The sequence below is a fragment of the Eurosta solidaginis genome, chromosome 2 (genome assembly GCF_040869045.1).
Source record: "Eurosta solidaginis isolate ZX-2024a chromosome 2, ASM4086904v1, whole genome shotgun sequence".
NCBI lineage: Eukaryota > Metazoa > Arthropoda > Insecta > Diptera > Tephritidae > Eurosta > Eurosta solidaginis.
Genome location: NC_090320.1, coordinates 294733951 through 294761695, shown reverse-complemented (window position 1 = coordinate 294761695; position 27745 = coordinate 294733951). Strand labels below are relative to the sequence as shown.

At 36.8% G+C, this 27745-nt stretch overlaps 1 protein-coding gene across 2 annotated transcripts in view; it reads right to left on the bottom strand.

Moving 5' to 3' along the window:
* Window positions 1-13121: 13121 nt before the first annotated feature.
* The window catches only part of LOC137241233 (apolipoprotein D-like), a 40677-nt gene continuing 26053 nt past the window's right edge, over window positions 13122-27745 (bottom strand). Inside the window, exons 2-6 of one of the 2 annotated variants that reach the window (XM_067768601.1) lie at window positions 22849-22963; window positions 22597-22724; window positions 20310-20386; window positions 20153-20245; window positions 13122-13510 (exon numbers count right to left, since the gene is read on the bottom strand). In XM_067768601.1, the coding sequence (XP_067624702.1) occupies window positions 13290-13510; window positions 20153-20245; window positions 20310-20386; window positions 22597-22724; window positions 22849-22963 (634 nt within the window). In that variant the 3' untranslated portion in view covers window positions 13122-13289. The remainder of the gene's footprint in view (window positions 13511-20152; window positions 20246-20309; window positions 20387-22596; window positions 22725-22848; window positions 22964-27745) is intronic. The other variant, XM_067768602.1, reaches the window with a different exon arrangement.

Sequence of the window (27745 nt, the reverse complement as noted above, 5' to 3'; positions counted from 1 at the left end):
TTGGACAACAATGGACAATATGGAACAATCCAACGATTGTCAACTTCAACATTTTGATTTCCCATCTTAATTATCGTTGACTTACCATTGTCATCAGTGGATCGACGACGATATGCCGAATATCCATCGTCACATGTGGCCGTATCCGAAATTAATGCTCATGGGCATCGCTTCGAACATTTTCCATCAATCATGCACGGAGAGTTCACATTCAATGCACCGCAAGGTCCATGCATCATATCTTTTGTGACGACTTCGAACAAATCTGGATCAATCGTTTGATCTGGTATTTCAGCTGATATCACACTATCAATTTGATCCGGTGTAATTTTATCAACCAACCAAATCAAAATGTGTGCGTGCAGTAATCCCCGCTTTTGCCATTCAACGGAATACATATAACAACGCACCTCTCCAAACACTCTATGTTTGATAATAAAGTCCATAGGTGATTTTAGTTTTAGTTTGAAAATACGTGCAGTTATGTCGTGTCGATCTATTGAGGATTGGCCAGGAAACAAATGGTCTTTGATTTCTCTCCATTGCGGATTACATGTAAAAGTACAAAACAGATCCGGCCGTCCATAAGCGAGAACACACGCCGTGGCATCCTGTGCATATTCATGCGTGTGTCGCGGGCTAGCAGTATATATTGCTGGTAATATGATCATTCTACCGATGTTATTCTACCGTAAGCGAATGTATTCCTCGGACCATAACTTAGTCTGGTTGAATTTGATATAGTTTAAGCGCATGGTCTCAATTTTTGCATACATATCCGCGACAAATTGGTGGAACAATCTTCTGCATTTCATAATGTGAGATTCTTCATTTTCACGAATCATTAATCGATATGAATATAATTCATAGCGCAAACTTTTTTTTCTTTTCTGCGCCTGAATTAAAAAAAAAATCACATTTGTTAGATTATTATTATCATATGTGAATATTTTTGATGTGCAAGCATCTTTGCTTGCGGTACGGGGGAATTTGAATGTAAGATGTAAGATGTAAGTGTAAGATGTAAGGTATGCGTGGGTATGGGTATGTATATGGGGGATGGTATGGATATGAGGGATATATGATGTAAGATGTAAGATGTAAGGTATGGTTGGGTATGGGTATGTATATGTAGGATGGTATGGATATGGGATTCTTCATTTTCACGAATCAATCATTGATATGAATAAATGTAGGGTGTAAGATGTTAGATGTAAGATGTAAAATGTAGGGTATGGATGGGTACGGGTAATAATGTCGGCAACGATTTTGATATCGATTTCGATATCGACAGCGATAACGATTTCGATATCGATAACGTTTTGGGCAATATCTCGAGACCCTATTCACCCAGATGTATGAAAAGTACCCTCTGCTAAAGAACTCATCAACAGCTTTCATTTGATATCCATATTGTATAAACACACTCTAGGGCTATCTGGGTCCACGTTTTGGCCTATATCTCGAGACCCTAGTCACCCAGGGGTACGAAAAGTACCCCATATTAAAGTACTCATCAGAAGCTTCCATTTGGTACCCATATTATACAAACACATCGTAGGGTTATCCGGGTCCACATTTTGACCTATATCTAAGGACCCTAGACATTTTTTAAACATTTTTTTGCTAAAAACCTTCCCCTATTTGATCCCTATAATATGAAAAAAGAACGAATGAAATTGGCCTTGTATCGGCCCCAAAACATGGACAGGAACGAACATCATTTCATTTTTATATATATAGATAATAATAATATAAAGTATTTACCTGAAATATCAGAACCCATCACAATTACTCAATTCAATTGGCTTAAAACTTAAAATATTCATGTTAAAACATGCGATTTCACATAGGTTAAAATAAAAACTATAACACGCTTTTCAAAAATAGCTAAATTCCGATTACTTGACGCCAGGTATGCGATGGATGGGAAGGGGTAGAATTATTGTTCCCCTGTATATTCTTAAGCTATGGGAGTGCTTTTTGTTTGTTATTGTTGCAACTTTCAGAAATTCAATTATGGCCGCCTAAATGTCTAAAATCTACCTATGTGCGGCGTACGTTGTAACGCCCGAGATCGAATGAATGTTGCGTTATTTTTTCTGTTTTGTTTGTCGATAATTTAATTTATTGTTCTGTAAATTGAATTGAATTTTGTACGCACATTTTGTGAAACTTTCTGTTAAAACATTTTATTCTTGTATCTTATTGTAATGCATGTGAGTGCACAATAGTTTTGGTTTTTTCGTTCGGTGCAAAGATAAAAAAATTTTTTGGTGTTCCAACGCTAGAGCAAGCAACATATAGCTGGCCATGGGAAAAGCAGGGACTCTCTAAATTTAAGCCTGCAACAATAAGCGATTGTCCTTGTGCTTTGTTGATTCTAATTGCAAAAGCAAGGCGTACAGGAAACTGTAAGCGCTTAACATTTAATGGCAAATCTGTAGGAATCATTGGGATTCGTGGTATGAGCACATCTTCACTTTTGTTTTTACCGCTGATGATTGTTGCTTCGATTACATTCTTCATTAATTTCTAAACGCAAAGTCTGGTTCCATTGCACAATTTTGGTGGGTTTAAATTCCGAAGAAGCATTACTGGTGAGCCGATTTTCAAAGCTGATATATGCGCAGGCATTCCTTTTGGTTCTAAGGAGTTTAGAAATTCATTTGGATAATTCACAATTTTATCTTTATCTGTAACTGTGTCGATTGATTTATATTTCGTCACTTCACCAGGAAATTGGTTTTGAATGCGATCATTGATTTTGTTAACATGATCATTTCGTTCGAATAGACAAAAAACAAAAACATTCAAATTTAAAATTCTTAATTCTGAAATATGAATTATGAAAAACTTTCGGCTTGATCGAAGGAACCTAGAGCCAAAATTTGGTGATGATTGAAGTATGGCAAACACGTTTTCATAGGGAACACACACACAGAATTTGATTTTTATAGAGGACTAGAAGACTCGGCAGACGTTGCCCTGCCCTAAATTTGGCCTATCTGCATACATTTTAATAAACTTTTTCCGTCTGACTCTGCCCTCCCCCCTCTTCACTTTTTCCTAATCCTTTTATTCACTCCTCCCTCCGTCTTTTGCGCTTCATATATCTCCATCTTCTTCTCATTCTATCTCTTTCTCAATCTCCTTCTCTCTTTTCTCTTCTCTCAACTCTTTCTATTTCTTCTGCATCCCTTATTGCCTGTCCCAGAGGCTTGTATGTATTTTATTCCAATCCCAGTCCCAGTCCCACTCCGAGTCAGTTTGATATATATAGATTTTTATTTTTCACACTTCACTATAATATTAAAGCGAAATGCAGACATTCGTTGCTTTTGAAATTCGGCTTAAAAATTGCACTTAGAACAACTATAGAATCTCCTGAATTAAAAAAAATGTCTTAGTACTTCAAATCGCGGGCCCCCTTAGAAACCCCGGCCCCCCTCTCGCCGGCCCTGGTGATGTGCTATATATATAAATGTAGGATTTGTTAATTAAAAATAGAATGTAATTTAAGGTTTTATTTTTTTTTCCTTTCTCTATTTTACATTCATTTTTTTTAAATTGAATTAGTTAACAAATTTATATTTTATAGTTATTTTTTAAAATAATATTTTTTAAAGAAATTAATTATTTAACCAAAAATTATTTTAATTATTTTCGTATGCGTAACCGTATATGCCTCGCTTGAATTCCTCGTTACAAACTGAAAAAATATTGTTTGCATTTCAAAAGTACACTTGATAATTTTCAATGAAATAGATTTGAAATTATAAAGTGTTTCATATAACAAGTAGCTACACACTATAATTTAATTAAAACATAAATATCCTACCGAATGATATAATCCTACATTCGGCTATCCTGACAGTCATTCGCCCCGAATGATAGGTTCCCATGGTTTCATGAACTCTGCCACTGAAGTTGTTTTGTTAGGTCCTTCATGCTCTCCTACTTTCTGCACATTATACCTATCATGATTTAGAACATCTGTGACTTTATATGGCCCAAGAAAACGAGCCCTAAGTTTAGTACATACACCAAATTGTGTCTTTTTTATAGCTACTAAATCTCCTATTTTGTATTTATTAGCTATTCTACGATTACGATTGAAAGTTTTACGGTTTTCTTCCTGCATTTTGCTGATGTTTTCTTTAACCTCAGACCTAACGCGTTCTCTTTCTTCATTTAATTAATCTAATTCCAGGTTCTCTAATAACTCTCGTAAATCTTGGTTTTCAGCTGTGCGCATGTCTAATCCCGTTAGTATTTTAAAAGGCGTTACTTTTGTACTACGCGGAGGAGTATTATTAATTAAGCGTTGAACCTCATCTACATGACGATACCATTGAGTTGGATTTTCCAAACACAATTTACTAACCATTGGAATGATTATCCTGTGCATGCGTTGAACTTGCCCATTGCCACGGGGAACACCAGTTGTTATCATTAAATGCTGTATATTTTCACTGACACAATATGCTTGAAACTGTTGACTAGTAAATGCTGAACCCCTGTCTGTAATAATACGTCTTGGGTTACCAAAATTTATTGATTGTTTTCGCAACCGTTCTACCACTTCGTCGGCACCTGTCGATTTTGTAGGGTACAACCATACAAATTTAGAAAAACTATCCACAACAACAATAATGTAATTATATTTCTTCCGAGTTTCTGACAAAGGACCAACGTGATCTATATGATATGTCCCTAAAGGTTCTGAAGCTTTGTCAATTGGCGTTAACAAGCCTTCTTTCTTCCAGCTTTCGCGTCCATCATGATACATTCAATACAACTTTTCACTACTCTACCCACCTTTTCGTTTAATTTTGGAATATAGTACCTATTTTAAAACAGCTCCTGTGTTGTTTTAGTCCCTACATGACCCTGTCTATGCGCAATTTTTATAATTTCATCCTCCATATCTTCTGGAACTACTAAAAGCTCTTTATTCATGTCCTTATACAAAATTCCATTCTTCTCAAAATAATCGTCGTAAACATCCTTTTTAAGTACTTTCTTCACTACTCTAATCCATTCATCCCTACTCTGAGCCTGTTCAAGTCTAACTTTTAATGAATCTTCGACTAATAACAGACAATACACACGACTGAGGGCATCCACATGTTTCATCTGAGTTCCACTTCTATGTTCAACCGAATAATCAAACTGTTGTAACTACATTGACCACCGCATAACCCTGTCTGGCATGTCAACTTTATTCATAGTCACAGCGAAAGCATTGCAGTCAGTGACTATCTTAAACCGAATATCTTTAAGATACACTCGCCACTTCTTTAACGCCTGAATAATAGCTAAAACTTCTAACTCGTATGAGCAATATTTCTCCTTGCATGACGTAGTTTTGCGACTTAAATATTCAACAGGGTGAAAATTTTGATCCTCTGAGTCTTTTTGCATCAATACTGCACCGTATCCATATTTTGAAGCATCCGTATGTATTTCCGTTATAGCATTTGGATTATATAATTTAAGAGCAGGAGCTACCACCATCCCATGTTTCAACTCCTTAATAGCTAAAATCTGATCATCGGCTATTACAAATTTCACATCCTTTCTAAGCAAATCTGACAGAGGTTTTGCTATTTCTGCGTATTTGTTAATAAACCGTCTAAAATAAGACGTTAGACCCAAAAATCGTTGCAACTCTTTCCTATTCTTTGGAACTGGAAAATCACGTATTGCTTTTGTTTTACATTCGGAAGGTAAAATCTTACCATCCTTGATTATATAACCTAAAAATGAAATTTGTTCTGTGAGAAACTGACACTTTGCCCACTTAATCTTTAATCCATATTTCATAGCAACATCTAAGACCCTTTTAAATTTATTAATTCCTTCATCGATATCCTTGGCTGGAATCACGATATCACCCATATAAATTATTACTGTACCATCTTTTAATAAATCGCGATATACTGCCTGAATGTATAGGCAAAACACTGCAGGAGAGTTAGAGATCCCAAATGGCACATAACAAAATTCGAATTGCCCACAATGTGTAACAAAAGCCGTATACTTACGTGAATTCGGTTCTATAGGCACATGGAAAAAACCATTAGCTAAATCCAATGTAGTAAAAATATTTGCACCTTGCAACTGCTCTAGAACTTCGTCTATCAGGGCCATAGGAAAATTGTCCCGCACTATCTTTTCATTTATTTTCCTATAATCACAACACAGACGTTTAGTTCCATCTTTCTTAGGGACTAGAACTACTGCTGCATACTCAGATGTGCTCGGAACAATTATCCCATCTTTTAACCAGACATCGATTTGCTCATCAATATATTTCCTATCACCAAAAGACACCCTACGCAGAGATTGGTATACAGGAATATCATCCTTTACAACAATTTTCATCTCAATTGGAGATATCTCATGTTTGTTTGGCTTGAAATCATCAATTAAATTTTCTATTATCAATGCAGTTGGCTTTGGAAGATAAGTTAGATCTATTTTAGGAACTTCACACTCAATATTATTGCACAACAATGTAAAAAATTCTTGAAAAAGATCATTTTGTTCAGAGTTATCAAAATTATTAACTGACTTTTTCCCTTGCAATGATTCTAATAACCCCTTCTTTTTAGACGTTACACCTGATTGTCCGATAATCATGTCAATCTTCTCAAAAAGACTACTGCCTAATATTACTGAAAATACCGTATCTATCTTCCTCACAACGTAGAAAGTTACTTTCACAATAATATCATCGAGCTTCACATCCGTATCAAAAGAACCAACTGTTGTTATTCTACCTTCCCCAATGCCACTTAACTGAAATATCTCGTTATCTAATTCAATATTCCCAATCGTTATTAAGGTATCATATCGAATAATACAAAGCTCAATTCCAGTATCAACCAATGCATTAAAAATATTACCCCCTATGTCGATATCCGTGAAAATCATATTACTTTTCCTATTTCCTTTCAAGACTGTTTTCTCAAGAGTATTCACCTGTTCACTTCTCCCTGACTTTATTGTCTGATTTCCTTTACAATCTTTTGCGAAATGTCCCTTTTGTTTACACTTGAAACAAATTATTCCCGTTTCACTACAACCCTTCGCTAAATGAGATTCAGAACCACACTTGAAACACATTTTTTTCCCCTCTTTTGATTTATCTTCTAACATTTTAAGACTATTCGATGGATTATTTTTGTTTGACGACAAATAAGATCCTCGAATTTTCTCATAAACCCGAATCTTTTCTTTTAATACTCTTAAATTTGTAGCGTCATATAAAACTGCTTTGTTTAACCGAGAATCGGGTATTCCATCAATAAAATATTCTATCACACTAGCTTCATCTACCTGTATTGGACTACCTATCTCAATCAAGGCATACAGATACTCATTAAGACTCTCTTTTGGTCGTTTTTGCCTCTGCCTCATTATTTTATGAACTTCTGCCACACTTAAATGTTTCCCAAATTCATCAATTTATTTTTCTTTAAGTGTCGTCTAACCTCTTACAGACACTAAACCTCTCACAAATAACTTGGCTGCACCCCGCAACAATTGCTTTGCATACACAAATTTTTGCAAATCATCCCAACCCACTGTGTCGGCAATATCTTCAAATTCCCGAACCCAATGGTTAACATCAGAGTAATCGTCTCCAGAGAACGAATTTACACTATCCTGAATATCTCGCAATGTAAAATTAACTTTTCTAGAATTCCTACTCAATTGCCTATCTGCAATTGCTTCAACAAAATCTGAGTTTGACGACTCATCATCACTTACAACATCACCTACCCCAAGATGTTCCATTAAACGGTTACAAAGAGTTTGCTTCCGCCCCACTGTATCTAAATTAAATTCTCTCAATTCCACTACTGACATTGAACGAATAGATTGTGCAACCATATTTAGTATCTAATAATCACGCAATTTAATACACAAAAAAAAAAATTATATATATAGATGTATATATATGTATATATATTTGTAAACCCAAATTAATTCGGTTTTTATCACACACAAATTATAAAATGCAAAACTATTTCATTCAAAGCTATTTCATGCAAAAATAACTAATATGTATTAAAATCAAAGAATCATAAATATCTTCAAATAGGCTGCTTCCAAATTTTCACCAGTCAGTTGATTGTTGTCTCAATTTTCTTCCCGATTCGGATAATTTTTGATTCCTCATTTTAAATTGTTTATTCATGCATACATGATTGATTCGTTTTGCTTCGTAGTTACTTATTTATGTTTTCGCTTTCACTTGTTTTTCATCTTTATTTATTCTGTCATAAAATATTTCAATTCTTTTCTATTTACTTTTTGAAATATGTTTCACTGTCAATTCGCCTTTTCACAAAACTCTCCAATAACTAATTTCTTTTATTTAAATTCGCCGTTTCGTTTTCCAAATTTTTGTTTCACTACAATATTTTATCTCGTGCGCAATATTCTTATTCTAACAAATGTTTACTAAATTTTTTTGCAACATTTTTTGTCGGTCCGAATTAATGATTTGGAATTTTCAAATTCCTTCCTTATCGACTGTAAAACCAAAGCTTTGCAGAAATCGTCCTTAAAACAGAAGTAATCGCGAGTAAGAACTTAGGAGAGAATGGGGAGGGAGCCTGAAAAGCGATACTACATCCACGAATGCAGCAGGCGCGCAAATTACCCACTCCCGGAACGAAGAGGTAACTACAGAATATACCGAAACGATTAAGACTCAATCGGGCTTTTTTCCATATGAATAGTTAGTTAAACTACTGGCTTGTTTTTCTGAATTAAAATTTGTTATTGTTTCTTTATTCGGTAAGAATTTGTGGTTAGATATGTTGAAATTATAATTAATTCCTTCTATATCGACTGTAGGAACAAAGCTATGCCGGAATGATCTTTGAAACAAAAAGTAATCAGCCCCAATAACCACGCCTGCAATGCAAAAACTGCTATGCAGAGATTGGAGACAAACAGCAGTCAAATTGACTGCAAAATATGAATTTTCAGACTTTGTTCTCAGATTGACATCAATCTACTGACGCAGTTGGTTGTCAATCTGAGCCGCAGATTGATATCAGATTGGCTGCAAATATTACAATGTAAAGATCTGCTGTCAGTTTGCTTACAAAGTGGCATCAATGTTTGCCGTCTAACTTGAGACATCTATCGTTACCGTCCAGTTTGCTGTCAATCTGCATGCAGTTTGCTGGCAAATGTTGCATTGCAATTTTTGCAGCCAATCTGACACCAATCTGCGCCCCAAATTGGTATCAAATTGCGTTAGTGGGTTCTGACCTCACATGGCTATTGGCGACGATAAATACTCTCGTCACGAAGAGAGATGACAGTGGAATATACTGACACAATTAAGAAGCAATGAGCCATTTTCCCACACGTCTAGTCAATTAAAGTCCCGGTCTTGTTTTTTTCTAATTCAGATGTGTTATTTTGTACTTTAATCAAGAAGACTTTAATATTAAACATTTTTTTATCTTATAAGTTATTCCTTGTTTACCGACTGTAATTTCAAAGCTTTGGTGTTTACCAAATTTTGTTCCGTAAAATAAATAGATCGAAATTTATGGTCTGATTATTTGTTGATTAAGAAGACTTTTGTGACTCATGGTTATTATAATTCATATATTTTATAAATATTATATACGGTAATTTGTGAGTATTTTACTCATTTGTACCTACGACGCATGTATAACGGATGAACAAGGTGAGAATGCACCTACCTTGAAAAAGTATCTGCCTCCGTTTTGCTGTGCCGAGTGCCCGAGCGAAAGACGTGCGCAGATCGCGCGCTAGCTCAATCTCTCTTACTCCACTACAGAGGATCTGTAAAAGAATTTATCAATCCTGGCGGTCATAATAAGGATAATGGGAATCTGTCCACAAATAATTGCATTGTCATCGGTCCTTGATACCTATCCAAGGTTTAAAATTAATCAGACTTCTAGAAACCGATGAAAATTAAGCTCAAAGATTCCGTTACATACATACATGGATACATAGATACATATATAGATATAGGCCAAGCTAATAAAAGCGTGTTAATAAAATTACAATAAAATTTAAGTTATTAACAGAATAATTTAATTCAGAGTAAAAAGCGTAAGGTGCTTGATATTGAACGTTACAATCATTCTATTGGCAACTATCTGAGAGGAAAGATATGAAATGTAGTCAACTGCACCCCATGCTTTTTACTCTGAATTATGTTATTCTGTTAATAACTTAAATTTTATTACAATTTTATTTTGAGGCGATTAACTATAAATGATTGTTTGACCTTCTACTACTGTTACATAAAACCCTTTTAAATGAAATTTATATTCTATTTTTTAGTTCGGTTAGCTATAAAAACGTGTTTTTTTAGTTTTTTTAAACTATTATTTATTATGATGAGATGAAGATATGGTTTCTGGGTATTCGTATCCAGTTTGATTTTATTCAAGGATCACCCAGCTCAGTTTTCCAATTGCCTGCCAAAAATTCGACAAATTGAAAAATGTCTTTTAGGGTCAGTTAGGCATAATATCGATTTCACTTTAGGGCTATATCTGGACAAATTTGGGACCATTTCGCGAATATTTTAGATTTCACACCGATCTCTTCCATTTCAGTATTAAGATGTATGGTACTCCTCCTCATCTATCCCTTCTGAAGAACTTTACAACATCCGCCTCATCTGTTCTTTGAATCCAAGACGAACAACCGCTTAGTGACTGCGAAGACGGAAGCCTATCGATTTTCCAGTTTCGTCGTTCAGGGAAATGTCCATTTTTTGGTAAATTTTCGTGTTAAGAGAAATTTTTATATGAATTGTCCCTTGGATGTGTTACTGTTGCTACTATATTAACTAATTCCTTCCAATGGGGGAGCTATTATCTAGGAATGGTCATCACAATCCTCTAATGGGAGTGCAAGAAAGCTGTATATGTCAACAGGCTTTGACCATCGCATCATTGTTCATTCAGCGGATGTTAGGTGGTCGTTACCTCAGTGGAAGGACCTCACTTACCCAGCATGAAGGTTGTTTTGAAACCACATAAAGTGACTCAATTTTTCCACCCCAGCATACTCCACGCGTCGGGAGACGTACTGCTCAGACCAAGAGCAAATATGTCTTAAACATATATCGATTTTTGCTCAAGTTATCGTGTTAACGGCCGAGCGGAAGGACAGACGGTCGAATGTGTATAAAAACTGGAAGTGTCTTCAACCGATTTCGTCCATTTTCACAGCAAACAGTTATTATCATAGAACCTATGCCCTTATTAAATTTCTCATGGATTGGTAAATTTTTGTTCGACTTATTGCATTAAAAGTATTCCAGATAAATTAAATTAAAAAGGGCTGGGCCACGCCCATTTTAAAATTTTCTTTTATTTTTGTATTTTGTTGCACCATATCATTACTGGAGTTGAATGTTCACATAATTGACTTATATACTGTTATTCATTTATTGTTACTTGTTTTTATCAATATTTTGTTTATAGAATGTTATTTTTTTATATAAATTTTGCAGTTTATATATCTGAGGAGTCACCGCTGATTCGGATTAAAAAAAAAAAAAAAAACTGGTGGCTTTCTTTTATTTTAATTGACCTCGTGCCGGCAAAACAAATATAAATATATTGATTACGCATATTTAAAACGTTGATTTTGTTTCTCAGATTCTTCAAATCTAGCGCCGTGATCAACGTAACATGTGCTCGGTAAACTGCAAGACAGACCAATCATATTTTGCATACTTACAGCTGCTTATCCGCACCATTTGCGTAACTTCAACCGCCGGTTCAATAATAATTGAAGCATCCGTGTCTCCCTGCTTCGATGAGGTATCTGGAGTTTCAGGAACAGGACATTCAATGACATCCCAAACCTTTTTCTTTTCCATAATAAGCTGCATTTTATATTTCCACAGCTCGTAGTTATAAAATAAATAAATTTAAGGCGCGATAACCTCCGAAGGGATCTAAGGCGGAGCTTCTCTTCCAATTTGCGTCGTGCCTCTCTTGATTTTCCCTGCAAATTGGCCGGGCGGGACCTACATGTTTTATCGCGACTCCGAACGGCATCTGTAAGGCAGATGAGTTTTCACTGAGAGCTTTTCATGGCAGAAATACACTAGGAGCGCTTGTCAAATACTGCCGAGGGGCGACCCCGCTTAGAAAAATTTTCTTCTAATTGAAAAACTTAATTTCTAAAATTTTGATGTTCCTTTGCCCAGGGTATAGCAGACCTGTAAAGAAAAAGTACCAGTACAAGTACAAGTATCAGTACTTCAGTACTTCGAAAAATGAGTACAAGTATAAGTATCGATGTACTTGTACTTGAATTGTTGAAGTACAAGTAAAGTACGTGTAAGTACTTTCGAAGTACTTTGATAAGTATTGAACGGTTTTGAAGTGGATCAACCAGCACCCTTACGATCACCTAACTTTGACAAAATGGTTGAAGAAAAGTTTTACAGGTATTTTAATGGTGACCTATCACTCAAAATGAATACGCCGACAGCTTCCTCCGACCCAGTAGAGTGTTTATTTTCTTTAGCAGGCATTGTTTATAGTCCTAGAAAGCAATCAATGACGGACTTTTCGTTTGAAAAGCTAGTACTAATGAAGGCAAACACAAAATTACTTTAATATTGCTAGCTGCTGTACAATTTATACTTCTTTAATATGTTGTTTCATTTCTTGTTGCTTTCTAATATGAATTTTACTCGTATTTTGATTTTCCATTTATGAATCAAACTGACATATTTTATCAGAAAAAGTACTTTCGTGTACTTGCAAGTATTTCGTAAGTATATCGACTTGTACTTTCGGATTCGAAGTACAAGTACTGCAGTACTTATACTTGGTACTTAGATTTGAAGTACTTGAGTACTTGTACTTATTTGGTACTAGTACAAATATGTACTCAGTACTTTACAGGTCTGGGGTATAAGCGGAGCACGCTACCATCACACAACGGTGGCCGCCGAACAGGTCGTAGTTATCGCGATAAAATTTCGTAATCGCCAACTTTAGATCAGCCATATCGTAAGGTATCAATAGAATTATCGAACAAACATATTACACATTTAAAAAATTTCACAAAAAATATTAACTTGTAATAAGAAAATTCTATATTTTGTGTTCAGATCCAATTACAAGAATGAGAAGAAATTTCAGTATTATAATAAAATTACTGACAATTACAAGTGTTAACTAGATATTTTTAATATAACAGTATGTATATGCAAATGTAAATTAGATATAAATCAAAAATATTTAGAAATCAAGACCTTGCCCCTTTTTCGCATTTTTCTTATGCAGCTCCTGCTGCACCTTCTTCAGCTGATCTGTGACTGACTTTCCATAATCTCCGCAATCCTTATGAAGGGCCGGTACGAGTTCCACTTGGGAAATCTTTTTGGCTTTTAAAGCACTCAGGTAATCTTCTTTAACTTTATCGGATGGTTCAAGGTCTCGTGTATGTATAAAAACGTATTCTAAATTTTGGAAGAGAAACTAATGTTATAAATATGTTTATATGTGATTTTTGAATGACATGTAAAATTGCGATTACGTTCGTGCATTTGTCTTCCATTTTTCGAATTTTACTAAAGTATAAATGGATTGTTGAACTCTAATCCATTACGTACACTTTTGGTTCAGGGACTATGTTAAAGATATGTGTGGGAATTTCCGAATTTGGTTTGTTATCGAAATTATTACGATGTTGGGCCATCTTCAGTGTCATTGTTTTTTCTGCTTTCCATCGTTTTGTAGAAAAAATAGCTAAAACCTATTGCAAATACAACTACACGAAGCCCAACATAACAGCTGTATTTAGCTTAATTTTTGACGTATCTTAATTTGAGAGTTAGCGAAAATCCCATATTCAAAATTTGCGATTTTTCTAGAGCTAACGTTGAGAACAAGGTTAGGTTAGGTTGAACTGGCCGGTCCATGAGGACCTCACATAGACTGAATAAGTCCGTAGTGTTACCAGAAGTTTGTTTTAACGACCAAACTGAAAAACCCTATCAAAAGGCAGGACCTATGTTATAAAATAACTCCATCATCTTGGCAGATACTAGAAGCTTCCTAGGACTTAAGCAACTTGCTGCTTCTAGATATGACAGCTGTGTCACTCCTAAAAGCTGGAGTCTTAGCCTGGCAAGTGCAGGGCATGAGCACAGAACGTGCTCGATCGTTTCCTCCAACCGGCACTTCCTACATCTGCTATCACTGACCAAGCCTAATTTAAAGGCATATGACGCCAGAAGGCAGTACCCAGTCAGGATACCCGTCATGAGTCTACAGTCCTCTCTTTTTAATGATAGAAGCAACTTTGTTAGTCTAAGATTGTAAGACCTACACATAATATTAGACACTTCACAGCCCCGCGCTTGAACCCACGCCTTTCCCGCTTGGTCGATCATGTGCACCTCTCGCTTTCGCTTAATCTCGCCCAGTCTAATTGGGACGTCTACGGAGCAAGCTTCAAGGGATGCGCCCGTTTTAGCTAGTTCATCCGTTTTTTCATTCCCATCTATTCACATATGCCCTGGGACCCAATATAGATGTATGCTTCTCGCTGTCCCGATTCTCTCCAGAGATCGCTTACACTCTAACACGCATCTAGATGCTGTGCTATGCGAGATTATTGCCTTAATTGCCGCATGAATGTCAATATAAATGTTAACGCGGTTGCAGCTTAAGCTATTCTCTTCCAGGGTTTCTACTGCTTTGGTTACGGCTAATATTTCTGCTTGGAAAACGCTACAGTAATCCGGCAGCCTGTAGGATCTGTTTATTTCCGGATCAGCACAGTATACCGCAGACCCTACTCCTTCGCCTTGCGCCAACCGTTCACCTCTATTGGGGCTTAAGATCTTTCTCGAAGCGCAGATAGGGAATCAGGTAGCCTGTTCGTCTTATGATTGATGACGCTATACTACTATGGCCATATGGTCGGCGCTCAAGCTGCCCCGAGGCACCGAGCCTGGTTGCGGTTGTTAATACTTTGTTCTTTGCTACCAGGTCTACAGGTGGAGTGTGCAGAATGGCATACAGTGCAGCCGTGGGGGTTGTTTTCAGGGCTCCCGTAATGCTAAACATCGATAGTCTGCATACCCCCTCTAATTGGTTGAGTTATGTTGTTTTTTGTGTGGCTTTCCACCAAACAAGAACTCCATAGTATAGAATAGGGCTTACAATCGCTGTAAAAACCCAATGAGAAAGTGAGGGCGATAAGCCCCACGTACACCCCAGCATTCGTTTACATGCATGGAGTGCCGTTGAGGCCTTCTTCACCCTCTCCTCCAAATTAAGCTTCCATGACAGCTTACTGTCTAGGATGATTCCTAGATATTTTGTGCAAGGTTTCTCCTGTAAGGTCACTCCTCCTAACTTAGGCCTGGTCCACTTTGGGACCTTGTACCTCTTTGTAAACAAGACCATATACGTCTTCTCCGCATTGACTTTCAATCCGACATTAGATGCCCAGGTATGAATATCCCGAAGCGCCCGATCCATCAAAGAACTAATCGTTGGAAGGCAATTTCCACTTATGACAATTGGAACGTCATCGGCGTAGGCCGTAAGTTTTACGGGTCCCTCATCGAATCGCCTGAGCAGTTGGTTGATGACCAGCGTCCACAGCAGAGGTGATAGCACCCCTCCCTGCGGTGTGCCCCTGTCTACTGATTTCGTGGCCTCGAAATATCCCCATTGTGATGTAATTCTCCTGCAATATAACAAGCAGCCGATCCATCTGATTAAGGCGGGATGTACTTTAATGTAATTAAGACCATCCATAATCGCCCGTTTAGAAACATTATTGAAAGCCCCGGCAATGTTCAAGAAGACTCCTATAGCATACTCGTTACATTCCAGGGATTTCTCTATGCTTATTACCACCCTATGCAATGCGGTGTCTACCGACTTGCCTTTGGTGTACGCATGCTGTGTTGTGGACAGCAGCTTTTCATCCACGTTGGACTTTATGTACACATCTATCAGCCTCTCAAAGGTTTTGAGCAGAAATGATGTTAAGCTAATGGGTCTATAGTCTTTGGGATACACGTGACCGATCTTCCCGCCTTTGGTAGGAACGCTACACGAGCAGTTCTCGAAGAGTGCGGTACATGATTCAGCCTTATGCACCCATCGAATATTGTTTTAAGTCATTCCACGACCGCCATACTTGAAACTTGTAGCATAGCCGGGAATATACAGTCTTGGCCCGGCGATTTAAACTTAGAAAACGTGTTCACTGCCCATTCGATCTTGGTATCGGTCACCAAGCCCGGCATTACCCGCTCCGTGATCGAAGTGTGAGTGATGTCTGCTGCCTCTAAACCGTCCCCGATGGAAAATGTGTGTCAAGTAGCACCTTAAGGGATTCCTCACTACTACGTGACCATTCCCCGTCCTCTTTCTTTATTAGTGCCTGGACTATATTTCCCCTTGCTAGGACTTTTTTCGAACGTGCTGTTTCGCTGGAGCACTCGATGTCCGTACAGAAACTTTTCCAGAAGATTCTCTTCGCCCTGGAAATTTCACGCTTCCAGATCCTATGTAGACCCCTGTATTCGTCCCGACAAGCTTCGCTTTCCGCGGTCTTTGCGAGCCTCATCATTTCTCTTACCTGTCTTCTTAGAAGACTCAGCTCATTGCTTCACCATGGCGGCTTTGCTTTTCCTCTGAATGTTGTTAGAGGGCAAGCTTTGTTATACGCAGTCATAAGCGTCCTTGTTAGGAATTCATTCGACTCCTCCAGTTCCTCCACATTGGCAACTTCTTTGGGTTGTCCCAGTTTTGTTTCTACCTGTTCCTGGAATTTAGTCCAGTTCATTGACCTAGGGTTTCTAAAGGTTCCTCCCTTCTCTACCCTCTTTAGGGGGATGCTGAAGCTGATATACGCATGGTCGGAGAAGGATGGTCTATCAAGAACCATCCAATCATACCTTGATATATCACGCTCGGAGCTCAATGTAATATCCAGAACATTACTGAATGTTGGACCAATTTTTGTAGGGACATTTTCCCTGTTGGCTATATGCAAATTGGTTTGCAGGATGTAACAAAATAGAGATTCGCCTCTCTCGTTCGTATCTGCTCCTCCCCACGCATTGTGGTGCGCATTTGCATCGGCGCCTTTGACCAACCGCCCTTTGCGCCCTTCCTCCTGTACTAGCCTTTTGCACTTCATCGGTGAACCTCCGCAGCAAGGGCCATGTAGCAGGACGCCAGGATAAATGCCTGCTTATTCTTTTCCTCAACGGCCACCACTACGAAGTCTTCAGTAGTGTAATTAGGCAGCATATATGAATGCAGCTGTTTCCTTACCATTACACAGCTCGCACTCGTCCTTCCGTTTGCGCGTAGTAAACGCCAAACCCGCGCGCGCTAAGTCCAGAAACCTTTCCTCCCGATGAGAGCCACGGCTCCTGGATCAGCGCCACGTCAAACGAACCCCCCTGCAGGGTTAGGAGGAGTTCGCTCGACGCCACTTTGCTGTGCTGGTGGTTTATCTGTAGGACTTGCAGCACCATTGGGCTGTCTGTCCCCCTACAGCACCTACGTCGTGACGTCGTCGTCCTCCCCTTGCGCTTTTGGTTTAGAGTATTCGAGGCCCCCTTCAGCCTCTCGTAACTATTGTGCCGGGTGTTCCTCTGTGCGAGTCACAGCACCATTTTAGAATACGGCTAACGTTAATTTGAGATTTTCAATTAGAGTTCTCAAACCCTTCACAAACATGGCCGGAATATTGTGGAACAAAAACGATTTTCTTATATGTTTGTTAAGTTATAGTGAAGTTTGAAAAATTTCTAAAATCGTGTTTGCTTTCAAAAGTTGAACAATGCAGAAAATCAAATTGGTAGCTGAATTTTTCTACAAGTTTTGAGAATTTTTGTTCTGTTGCTTGCTCGGAAAAATCCGCAAAATAAATTTATTCTTTATTACCTATAAATTTGATCGTTGATTGCAATGGAAAATAGTTAGTAGTTTAAAAATGTATTAGATAAAAATAAGTAGACATATTTTTTGAAAAAAAAAATAACAAAAATATTTTATAAAAAAAATAGTCAAACAAATAAATTTAATTAAATTATTAAAAGAAATAGCAGGAAAAGTTTGTATAAAAATTATTAATTTAAAAAATTTTATTAAAAAAATAATACAACATAAATTATTTAAATCAAATTCAAAAAATTCTAAAAATTTTTGCAAATAAATTAATAAATTATTTTTCATATGTTTGTATCTTTAATGGTGTATTCAATTTTACTTAAGATTTTTTAAGAATTAATGAGCTTAAAGTCGATAAATGACAATTGTTATCCAATTATTATTTTTGGTTTTATTAGAAAAAACTGCAAAGAAGTTTTCGAAATGGTACCATCGCAATATGCCAGTAAATGTTTCCTTCTTTTCAGTTTTTTCCAATAAAACTAAAAATAATAATTGAATAACAATTGTCATTTATCGACTTTAAGCTCATTAATTCTTAAAAAATCTTAAGTAAATTATTTTTCTTTAAAAGTTTTTAATGTAAAAAAGAATTTATGAGACAATTGGTAAAGAAGTAAAATAAAAATAATAAAATTTGTTCATACCAAGTAAAAGTGTCTAAGTTCGGGTTAAACCGAACATTATATACTCAGCGTGAGCTTCAATTGTAAATTTCATTTCACATAAATTACTTTTCTACATAACACGTGGCACCGCCCGTTTAAAAGAAAAATATCTCCCCATTTCCTCTTACAGTAAAACTTGATAAGTGAAATATCATTGATCCAAAACTACTATTTGCTAAATTATAGCTTATTATTCTAGTCTACGACCCTTTTAAACTTGTTTTATATCTAAGTTGCCGCGGTCTTTAATAGATCCCGCCCATTTTTACTAGAAATATATTCCGCTATAAGGAAAATATGTGTACACAAATAAATTACGATATGTTAATTTTTCTTCGAGTTATGGCTCCCGAAACATAGAAAATTGCTTAGTTATAAAAGGGGCGGTGCACCGCCCATTTTTTGAAATTTGGAGTTTTTCCTATTTATTGTTATAAATTCACTTGCGAAATGAAATACCATTGATTTAAACTCTTTTTTTTGCAAAGATATAGCTTATTTTATTCGTCCACGACCCTTTTAAAAATCTTTTATATAAAAGTGGGCGTGGTCCTTAACCGATTTCTTTAAGTTTTCTTCAAAGCATTCCTTATAATAAAGGCAACCATTCTGCCGAATTTTGTTACGGTAAGTTTAACGATTTTCGATTTATGATTAATAATATTTGTAAAATTGATTTTATCATAAGTGGGCGCTGCCACTCCCATCTAAAAAATTTTTTTCAAATTTTTATCAAGATTCTCAATATCAGTCCACATGTCAAATTTCAACATTCTAGGTGTATTATTTAGTAAATAATCAGGGTTTTTGGGTTTTCCAAAATGTTTTATATATAAAAAGTGGGCGTGGTTATCATCCGATTTCGCTCGTTTTCAACACATATCTATCCTGGGTCCAGATAAGCTAGTGTAGAAAATTTGGCGAAGATATCTCAATATTTACTCAAGTTATCGTGCTAACAGACGAACGGACGGACGGACATGGCTGAATTCAATTTTATTTCGACACGGATAATTTTGATATATGGAAGTCTATATCTATCTCGATTCCTTTATACCTGTACAACCAACCGTTATCCAATCTAAGTTAATATACTCGGTGTACAAAGCACGCTGAGTATAATAAGTAAACAGTTTTTTTACTCCAATTATTGCACCGCACTATGGACTCATTGATCCATGAGGTCATAACGGACCGGCCAGGTCAACTATACATTGCAATACATTATAAATATATGTCCTGTATGTGAGAGAGTCGTACTAGCGTGTGCTCCTATATCTTCTTTACTGCCTTTATCGCATAGAGAATGAGAATAAGTCGGCTGAAATAACTTTTAGTAAAATAAGACATTGTCCAAAAAACTTAAGATTCGAAAAGGTTTTCACTGACACTGATTTTCCACCAATTAGAAAACCGTTTCTATATTCATAACAGGGACCTGTTCTGGCGGCGTTCGGACACAGACACAAATCGAAACGTTTATTCAAAACAAAAAATACTAACCGGTGTGTTTATCCGATTCTATATTCTCGCAGAGATAGAAGATAATATATTTTTCGTAATCAACACTTAGAATTTTGTAATGAAAAGGCAAAGCTGCAAAATATAAATAAAAGTTATAGTTTAAATATCTTAGAAAGATATGATTATAATAACATACTTATTTTACCATACATAAGTTGAAATTGTCCATCCGAATGGAATATAAGTTTTCCGGTTTTACATTCTGCGGACCCGCTAATAAATGTGAAAAAAATGTGTTAAACTGTTGTGTATTTTTTCAAATTAAACAACAAGAAGAGTATGTGAACGCTACTGCGAGTTTAAAGAGGAGGCGAGACGCCTTTGCAGGAGGAAAAAAGCATAGGCAGAAAGGCATGAGTGCGAGGAGCATGAGGTCCTTAGTCCTATGTTTAGAGGGTACTTAGATTATATTGGGAATACTCCTCTGACCTTCCAAATGGAGACAGCGATGTACCTATCGCCCAAGGAAGATGAATTCTTGAGCCCGCAATCGATGAATTTATGGAATTAATGTTCCTCCATCCGACTATGACGCAATCAGAATAGCAATAACCAGATTGAAAAACAAAAAAGCCGCGGACGCTGATGAATTGCGGAGCTATTAAAATACGGCGGCGAGGAGTTGGTAAGGCGCATGCATCAGCTTCTTCGCAAAATGTGGGCGGACGAGTGTATGCCCGACGATTGGAATCTAAGCGTTCTTTGTCCAAAGTATTTTTTGTACACAAGAAAGGGGATATTGCACACTGCACCAACTATCGCGGAATTGGCCTTCTTAATATCGCATATAAGGTCCGGTCAAGCGTATTTTGCGAAAGATTGAAGCCCACCGTGAATCGTCTGACTGAACCTGATCAGTGCTGCTTCAGACCTGTTAAATCTACCAATGACCAGATATTCACAATGCGCCAAATCTTGGAAAAAACCGCGAAAAAAGAATCGACACACATCACCTCTTCGTCGATTTTAAAGCCGCCTTCGACAGCACGAAATGGAGCTCCTATATGCCGCTATGTCTCAATTTGGTTTCTCCGCAAAATTTATACGGCTGTGCAAATTGACGTTGTGCAACACCATCAGCTCAGTCAGAATTGGGAAGGACTTCTCCGAGCCGTTCGTAACTAAACGAGGTTTCAGACAGGTTGAGCCCATATCGAGCGATTTCTTTAATTTGATGCTGGAGAAAATTATACTAGCTGCAGAACTTAAACGCTCTGGAACAATATTCTATAAAAGCGTGCAACTACTGGCATATACTGATGACATTTATATCATCGGCCTAAATATCCGCGCCGTTAATTCTGCTTCGCCAAACTGGAAGAAGAAGCGGTAAAGATGGGTTTGATGGTGAATGAGAACAAAACAAAGTACCTGCTGTCATCGAGCGAAGAGTTAGCGCATATGCGCCTCGGCAGCCACGCTGCTGTTGGCAGCCATAATTTAGAAATAGTAAAAGATTTCGTTTATTTGGGAACCAGCATCAACACTAGCAACAACATCAGCTCTGAAATCCAGCGAATAATCACCCTTGCCAATAAATGCTACTTTGGACTAGGTAGGTAACTGAAAAGTAAAGTCCTCTCTCGGCAAACGAAAATCATACTCTACAAGTCAGTTATCGTACGCGTCCTGCTTTATGCGGCAGAAGCATGGATCATGACAACATAAGATGAAGCGGCTCTGGGGGTGTTTGAAAGGAAAGATCTACGAAAGATTTATGTACCTCTACGCGTTGGCGATGGCGAGTAACGAAGAAGATTTAGCGATGAGCTGTACGAGCTATACGCAGATATCAACATAATCCAGCGAATTAAAACACAACAGCTGCGCTGGCTAGGCCATGTTATGCGAATGAAAGATGACGATCCAGCCACGAAAGTTTTTCTATCGGAACCCGCCTATGGAAGTAGAAGTAGAGGGCGGCCCCTATTCCGCTGGAAGGACCAGGTGGAAAACGAATTAAACTCCCTTGGTGTGACCAATTGGCGCCGGTTGGCAGAGAGAAGGAGCGACTGGCGCGCTTTGTTGGACGTTCATAATCGTGTAAACGCTTAAGCGCCAATTAGGTAAGTAAGTAAAGATAGCATAACGCCGAAACCGGTTTGTCTCCAAACCAAACTTGACAAAGAATGGCGGAAAATGGTTCCAATTCAAGTAATTGATGTATATTGAAGCAATTTTCCATCAGTCCTAGTCAAATTTGATTTGAATACAAACCGGCTTCGGTAATGTGCCATCTTCAGTGTTAGTTTTTGAGAACGAAAAGTGAAACAAATATTTTATCTATGCACTTGGAATTTGAAAAAAGTTTCTTTTGACACAAAAGTCTTCACTTTTACACCCTGTCGTAAAATCAACAACATAAAAGGCAACATAACTTTCAACTAAATCCAAAAGCTTTACCTGCAATTACAAATACTTACTCTAATCTATTTATTTGGAAGTTTTGTACTAGAGGCTCATCGTTATCTCCAAGACTGTAATCAGATTTTTGGCATCGATTAAGGTCAATCTTCTCGAAACTACTTTGCATATACCAGGTGCCTGTTAACTGTAAATAATTAAAACATAAGCTTTGAAAATGGTGTTAAGGTCTATGCATAGAACTATAAAATTGGCCTAGCTTTATAGAGCTGGGACTTAATTTATTTAAGTATATAGAACTTAATACTCACCCCTTTTAAGTCCAATTTTTTGTTATATGCTATTTTCGGACACCGACCTGGTTTTGTAAGTCCTCCGGCCACCAAACATGATGATGTCAAAAAAATAAAAACTGACAAAGGGACACTGAAAAACAAGGAAATTAATTTTAAAAAAAGTGATATTGTTAAAAGAAACTTGGTGGGCTGAGTATATTATTTTATTATATTTTGCTTTTGACTTTATATTTTTTTTAACTTAGTTTGAAACTTTTTATTTAATTTTATATATTTTTATATTCTTTTATTTAGAGTGAAAAACTTTATCTTTTTTTTATTTTATTTTATTTGTTTCTTCCTTGAGCACCACTTTGGGCTATACATTATACATCGGTTGTATACAACAAGACATATAAAACCATTTATACTAAATATACATATGTAAATTCATAATAATCTGTAAATTACATGTCAGTATCTAAAAACGAACGAACAATGGATGTTGTTGATGGAATTACTGCCTTTCGGATAGGTAGAAGCTTATCTTCTAATTTTAGTATCTCCAGGTGCGTCATAAGAGTTTTGTGTACCACGCCTGTTGATGAGATGATTACTGGCCCTATGCTTACTTTGTCAAGGTGCCATAACAGCTTCATTTCCTGAGCAAGTCCTATGTACTTTCTTTTCTTTTCTGTGTGCATGTCTTTCAAGTTGTTCGTATTGGGAACCCCAATATCAATTAAATACGCGCTATTTTCTTTCTTTTCTAATAGGACTATATCTGGTCTGTTATGGGGTATACTTCTATCTGTAAATATAGTGCGGTCCCAGTATAGTTTATATTCGCTACTTTCTAGTACTGCCGAGAGAGTATATTTATAATACGGAAACAGATTCGTACGGATTGCCAAGCGCTGGTGAACGATTTTCGCTATCTTGCTAAATAGTCTGTTGCTGCGAGCATAACGCAAGCTCCTGTTATGTGCTGTATTGTTTCCGACTGCTGTTGGCACTTCCTGCATTTGTCACTGCCAATTTCAGCGCGTACAATGTATTTTAAGTAATTTTTTGTGGCAATGACTTGGTCCTGTATTGCTATCATGAGGCCCTCATTTTCCATAAAGAATCCGGAATTCTTCAGCCATAGGTTTAAAGCAACGGTATCGATCCCTGGTTGGCTTAATGAATGGGGGTGTCTGCCATGGAGTGTTTTCTTTTTCCACTCATCAATGAGTAGTGCTGTATGAATAGAATCGCTTTCTTTATTCTGTATGTCGAGATTAAACAGGTTTAAAAGCGTATAGTTTTTATCCGCTCCGCATGCAGCTTGGTGTAGTGCTGTGTTCTGCCCTAAGAAATACTGGCGTAGGTTTGCGATCTGTTTTTTTATAAAGATGTTGGATACCTATCAGGCCACGCCCTCCTAGACTTCTAGATAAGTTTATTCTCTCCACTGCAGATTTCGGGTGATGTGCCCCGTATTGTGAGCTGTGTTCGACTCGCTCTTTTAACACCTTCCAACTGCGTGTAAGACCATTTTAATACTCCGAAACTATACTTTAGCACTGGTATCGCAAACGTGTTTATTGCTTTAAATAAATTCCTGTCATTAAGACAGGATTTAAGGATTGATCTTGTTCTATATAGGAAGAAGTCAGTGATGTTCTGTATCATGACATTATGATGTATTCTTCTGGCCTGCATATAACCTAGGTATTTATAGGACTCATCTGCTTCTAATGCATCTATTTTTTCATTATTCGCTAAGGGAAAATTATGCGTTACTACATTTCCGTGCTGAACACTCAGTCTTTTACATTTATCTAGTCCAAATGTCATACAAATATCTCGTGAGAAATCTTCGGTTATTTGAAGGAACTCATTCATGTGCCGCTCGGGCCCTGCGTATAACTTACTATCGTCCATATAGAGGAGGTGTGAGACCTTCTCCGATGCACCTTCTCTTCCTTTTATGTTAAATCCATTTTTGGTATCATTAATCAAGGTCGATAGTGGATTAAGCGCGAGGCAGAACCAAAGAGGACTTAAGCTATCTCCTTGTAGTATGCCTCTTCTAATGGGTATCGTGGAAATACTTTGTAGTCCATTTTTTGTTTTTAGATTAAGTGTTATCTCTATATATTAGCAAGATATTCAAGAGTAGTTATTATGTTTGGAGCTAGTTTATACACTTTTAGCACCTCAGTTAACCATGAGTTGGGTACACTGTCATAGGCTTTCTTGTAGTCGATATATGTCGTATATATATTTCTTTATTTGTGGTATGCTTGTTCCATTACAATGGAGTCTATAAGAAGCTGCTCTTTGCATCCTTGGGAATTTTTTACACAACCTTTCTGTTCAATAGCAAGGATATTTTGCGTCTTTAGATGGTGGTAGATCTTATTAGCAATGCATGCTGTTAAAAATTTGTAAATTTTATCTTATTTTATTTCATCTTATTTTATTTCATTATTTAGTTTATTTCATACCATTTTTTTTATTTCACGTCAGTATAAATAGGCTTTTTGACCATTGTTTGCTTAAAAAATAAATGTAAGGCGCGATAACCTCCGAAGAGATCTAAGGCCGAGCTTCTCTTCCAATTTGCGTCGTGCTCCTCTTGATTCTTCCCTACAAATTGGCCGGACGGGACCTACATGTTTTATGCCGACTCCGAACGGCATCTGCAAGGCAGATGAGTTTTCACTGAGAGCTTTTCATGGCAGAAATACAATAGGAGCGCTTGCCAGACACTGCCGAGGGGCGACCCCGATTAGAAAAATTTTCTTCTAATTGAAAAATCTTATTTCTAAAATTTTGATGTTTGTTTGCCCGGGAGTTGAACCCAGGGCATACGGTGTGATAGGCGGAGCACGCTACCATCACACCACGGTGGCCGCCTGCTTTGTTTGCTTAGTGCAAAGTTAAATTAAACTCCACTATTTCGGCTCAACGTTTCGCTAAGCATCTTAGCTTCTTCAGGGGCGAAACTGAATTTATTTAGTAATTTTTATCACAACCAAGTAATTTTATCACAACAATAATGTACGTAAAAGAAAGTTATTAAAAGAAATTTCGGTTTTTTTTTACATATGTACGTATGTATGAAGGGTGTGTTCAGTGAATACCTAAGAATGTGAAAATGTAAACAAAAACTTTATAATAAACATAAAAGGAATGCGGCGAAGATGTCATTCTTTCTATTAACAGTTCTATCTCTATTTTGCATAATTCTTAAGCTTTCTGTTGTGTATCTCACTTTTTCCCGCCTTTCCTTGTCCAATATTCTCGCTTTACGTAGATCAACAGAATGTCCGCTTCCGGTTGTGTGTTGCGGTAGTGCTGTATTATTATACCTTTCATGAAAATGAAATGGTATATTAATTTCGTCACGAAACCCAAAATTGTAAGTCCTTAAAGGAAAATAGATAGACCCACCATTAAGTATACCGAAATAATCAGGTTGAAGAGGATCGGACCACTATAGCATATATCCTCCATAGAACCGATTTTTCAGAAAAAGAGGATTTTTGTAATATCTTACTCAATTTAACAGATTGAAGCCTCAAACTTCACCATATACTTTCGTATATTGCACATATTGTTGCCTGAAAAAATTGATGAGATCGGTCGTATATATAGTATATATCCCCCACAACCGATTGTTCAGATAAGAAACTTTTCGTAATTACTGCCCTATTTTAAGAGCTAGAGGCTTCAAATATCAACGAGTGCTTACGTATATAGCATATATTGTTATCTGAAAAACTCATACAGATCGGTGGTATATATAGTATATATATGGTGGTATATATAGTATATATATATAGTATATATATATATTTTCGCAATTTGGGCAGCTAGAAGCTTCAAATTTCACCGAACGCTTACGTATATGGCATATATTGTTGTCTGAAAAAATCATAGAGATCGGTTGTATATATAGTATATATATCATACAACCGATTGTTCAGATAAGAAACTTTTCTCAATTTCTACCCCATTTTAACAGCTATAAGCTTCAAATTTCACCGATTGCTTACGAATATGGTATATATTGTTGTGTCAAAAAATCATAGAGATCGGTGATATATATAATATATATATGATGGTATATATAGTATATATATATAGTATATATATATTTTTTTTTGCGATTTCGGCCCCATTTTAACACCTAGAAGCTTGAAATTTCACCAAATGCTTACGTATATAGCATATATTGTTGTCTGAAAAAATCATAGAGATCGGTGGTATATATATTATATACTTCATATAAACTGTCATTTTTGCCCCTTTTTTACGCATAGAAGCTGCAAAATTAATCAAATTTCATCAAATAGTTACGTTTACTTCATATATTTTTGAAATACGTGATTCGTGGTCACAGTTTTTACATGCAGACCACAAAAAACGTGAAGCTTTGCATCCTCACACAAAGACCTACCTATTTGTTATTTTATATTTATCTTAAAAATCGTTTAGGTATGTAGATCTGTTCACTAGATATTTCTTATCTTATACATCCGATTATTCGCAGATTACAAACGAGATAAGATTATTGTTTAGACCCATTCATGAAAGGTATGAAGTCTTCGGCATAGCCGAAGACAGTCCCGTCCTTACTTGTTTTTCTTTTTATTAATATCCGACTAATGTTCTTTGAGTCGAATACCCAAGGTGCGCTTTGTTGTACCTATATATATTTTATTAAATTTTTCGTTCTCGGTTCCTTCACCAGGTATTTCGTATACTATATTAGGCGTGTTTTTTAACACGCGTATATCCGTTTACGCTTAAACTTTATAGCCGTGTTTTTTAACACGCGCGTATACGTTTCGTTTGCGCGTGTTAAAAAACGCCTATCTTCGCTTAGATAATGCTTAGGAGACCCATCTAGCGGCTGTGGTAAAACAACTAACTACAG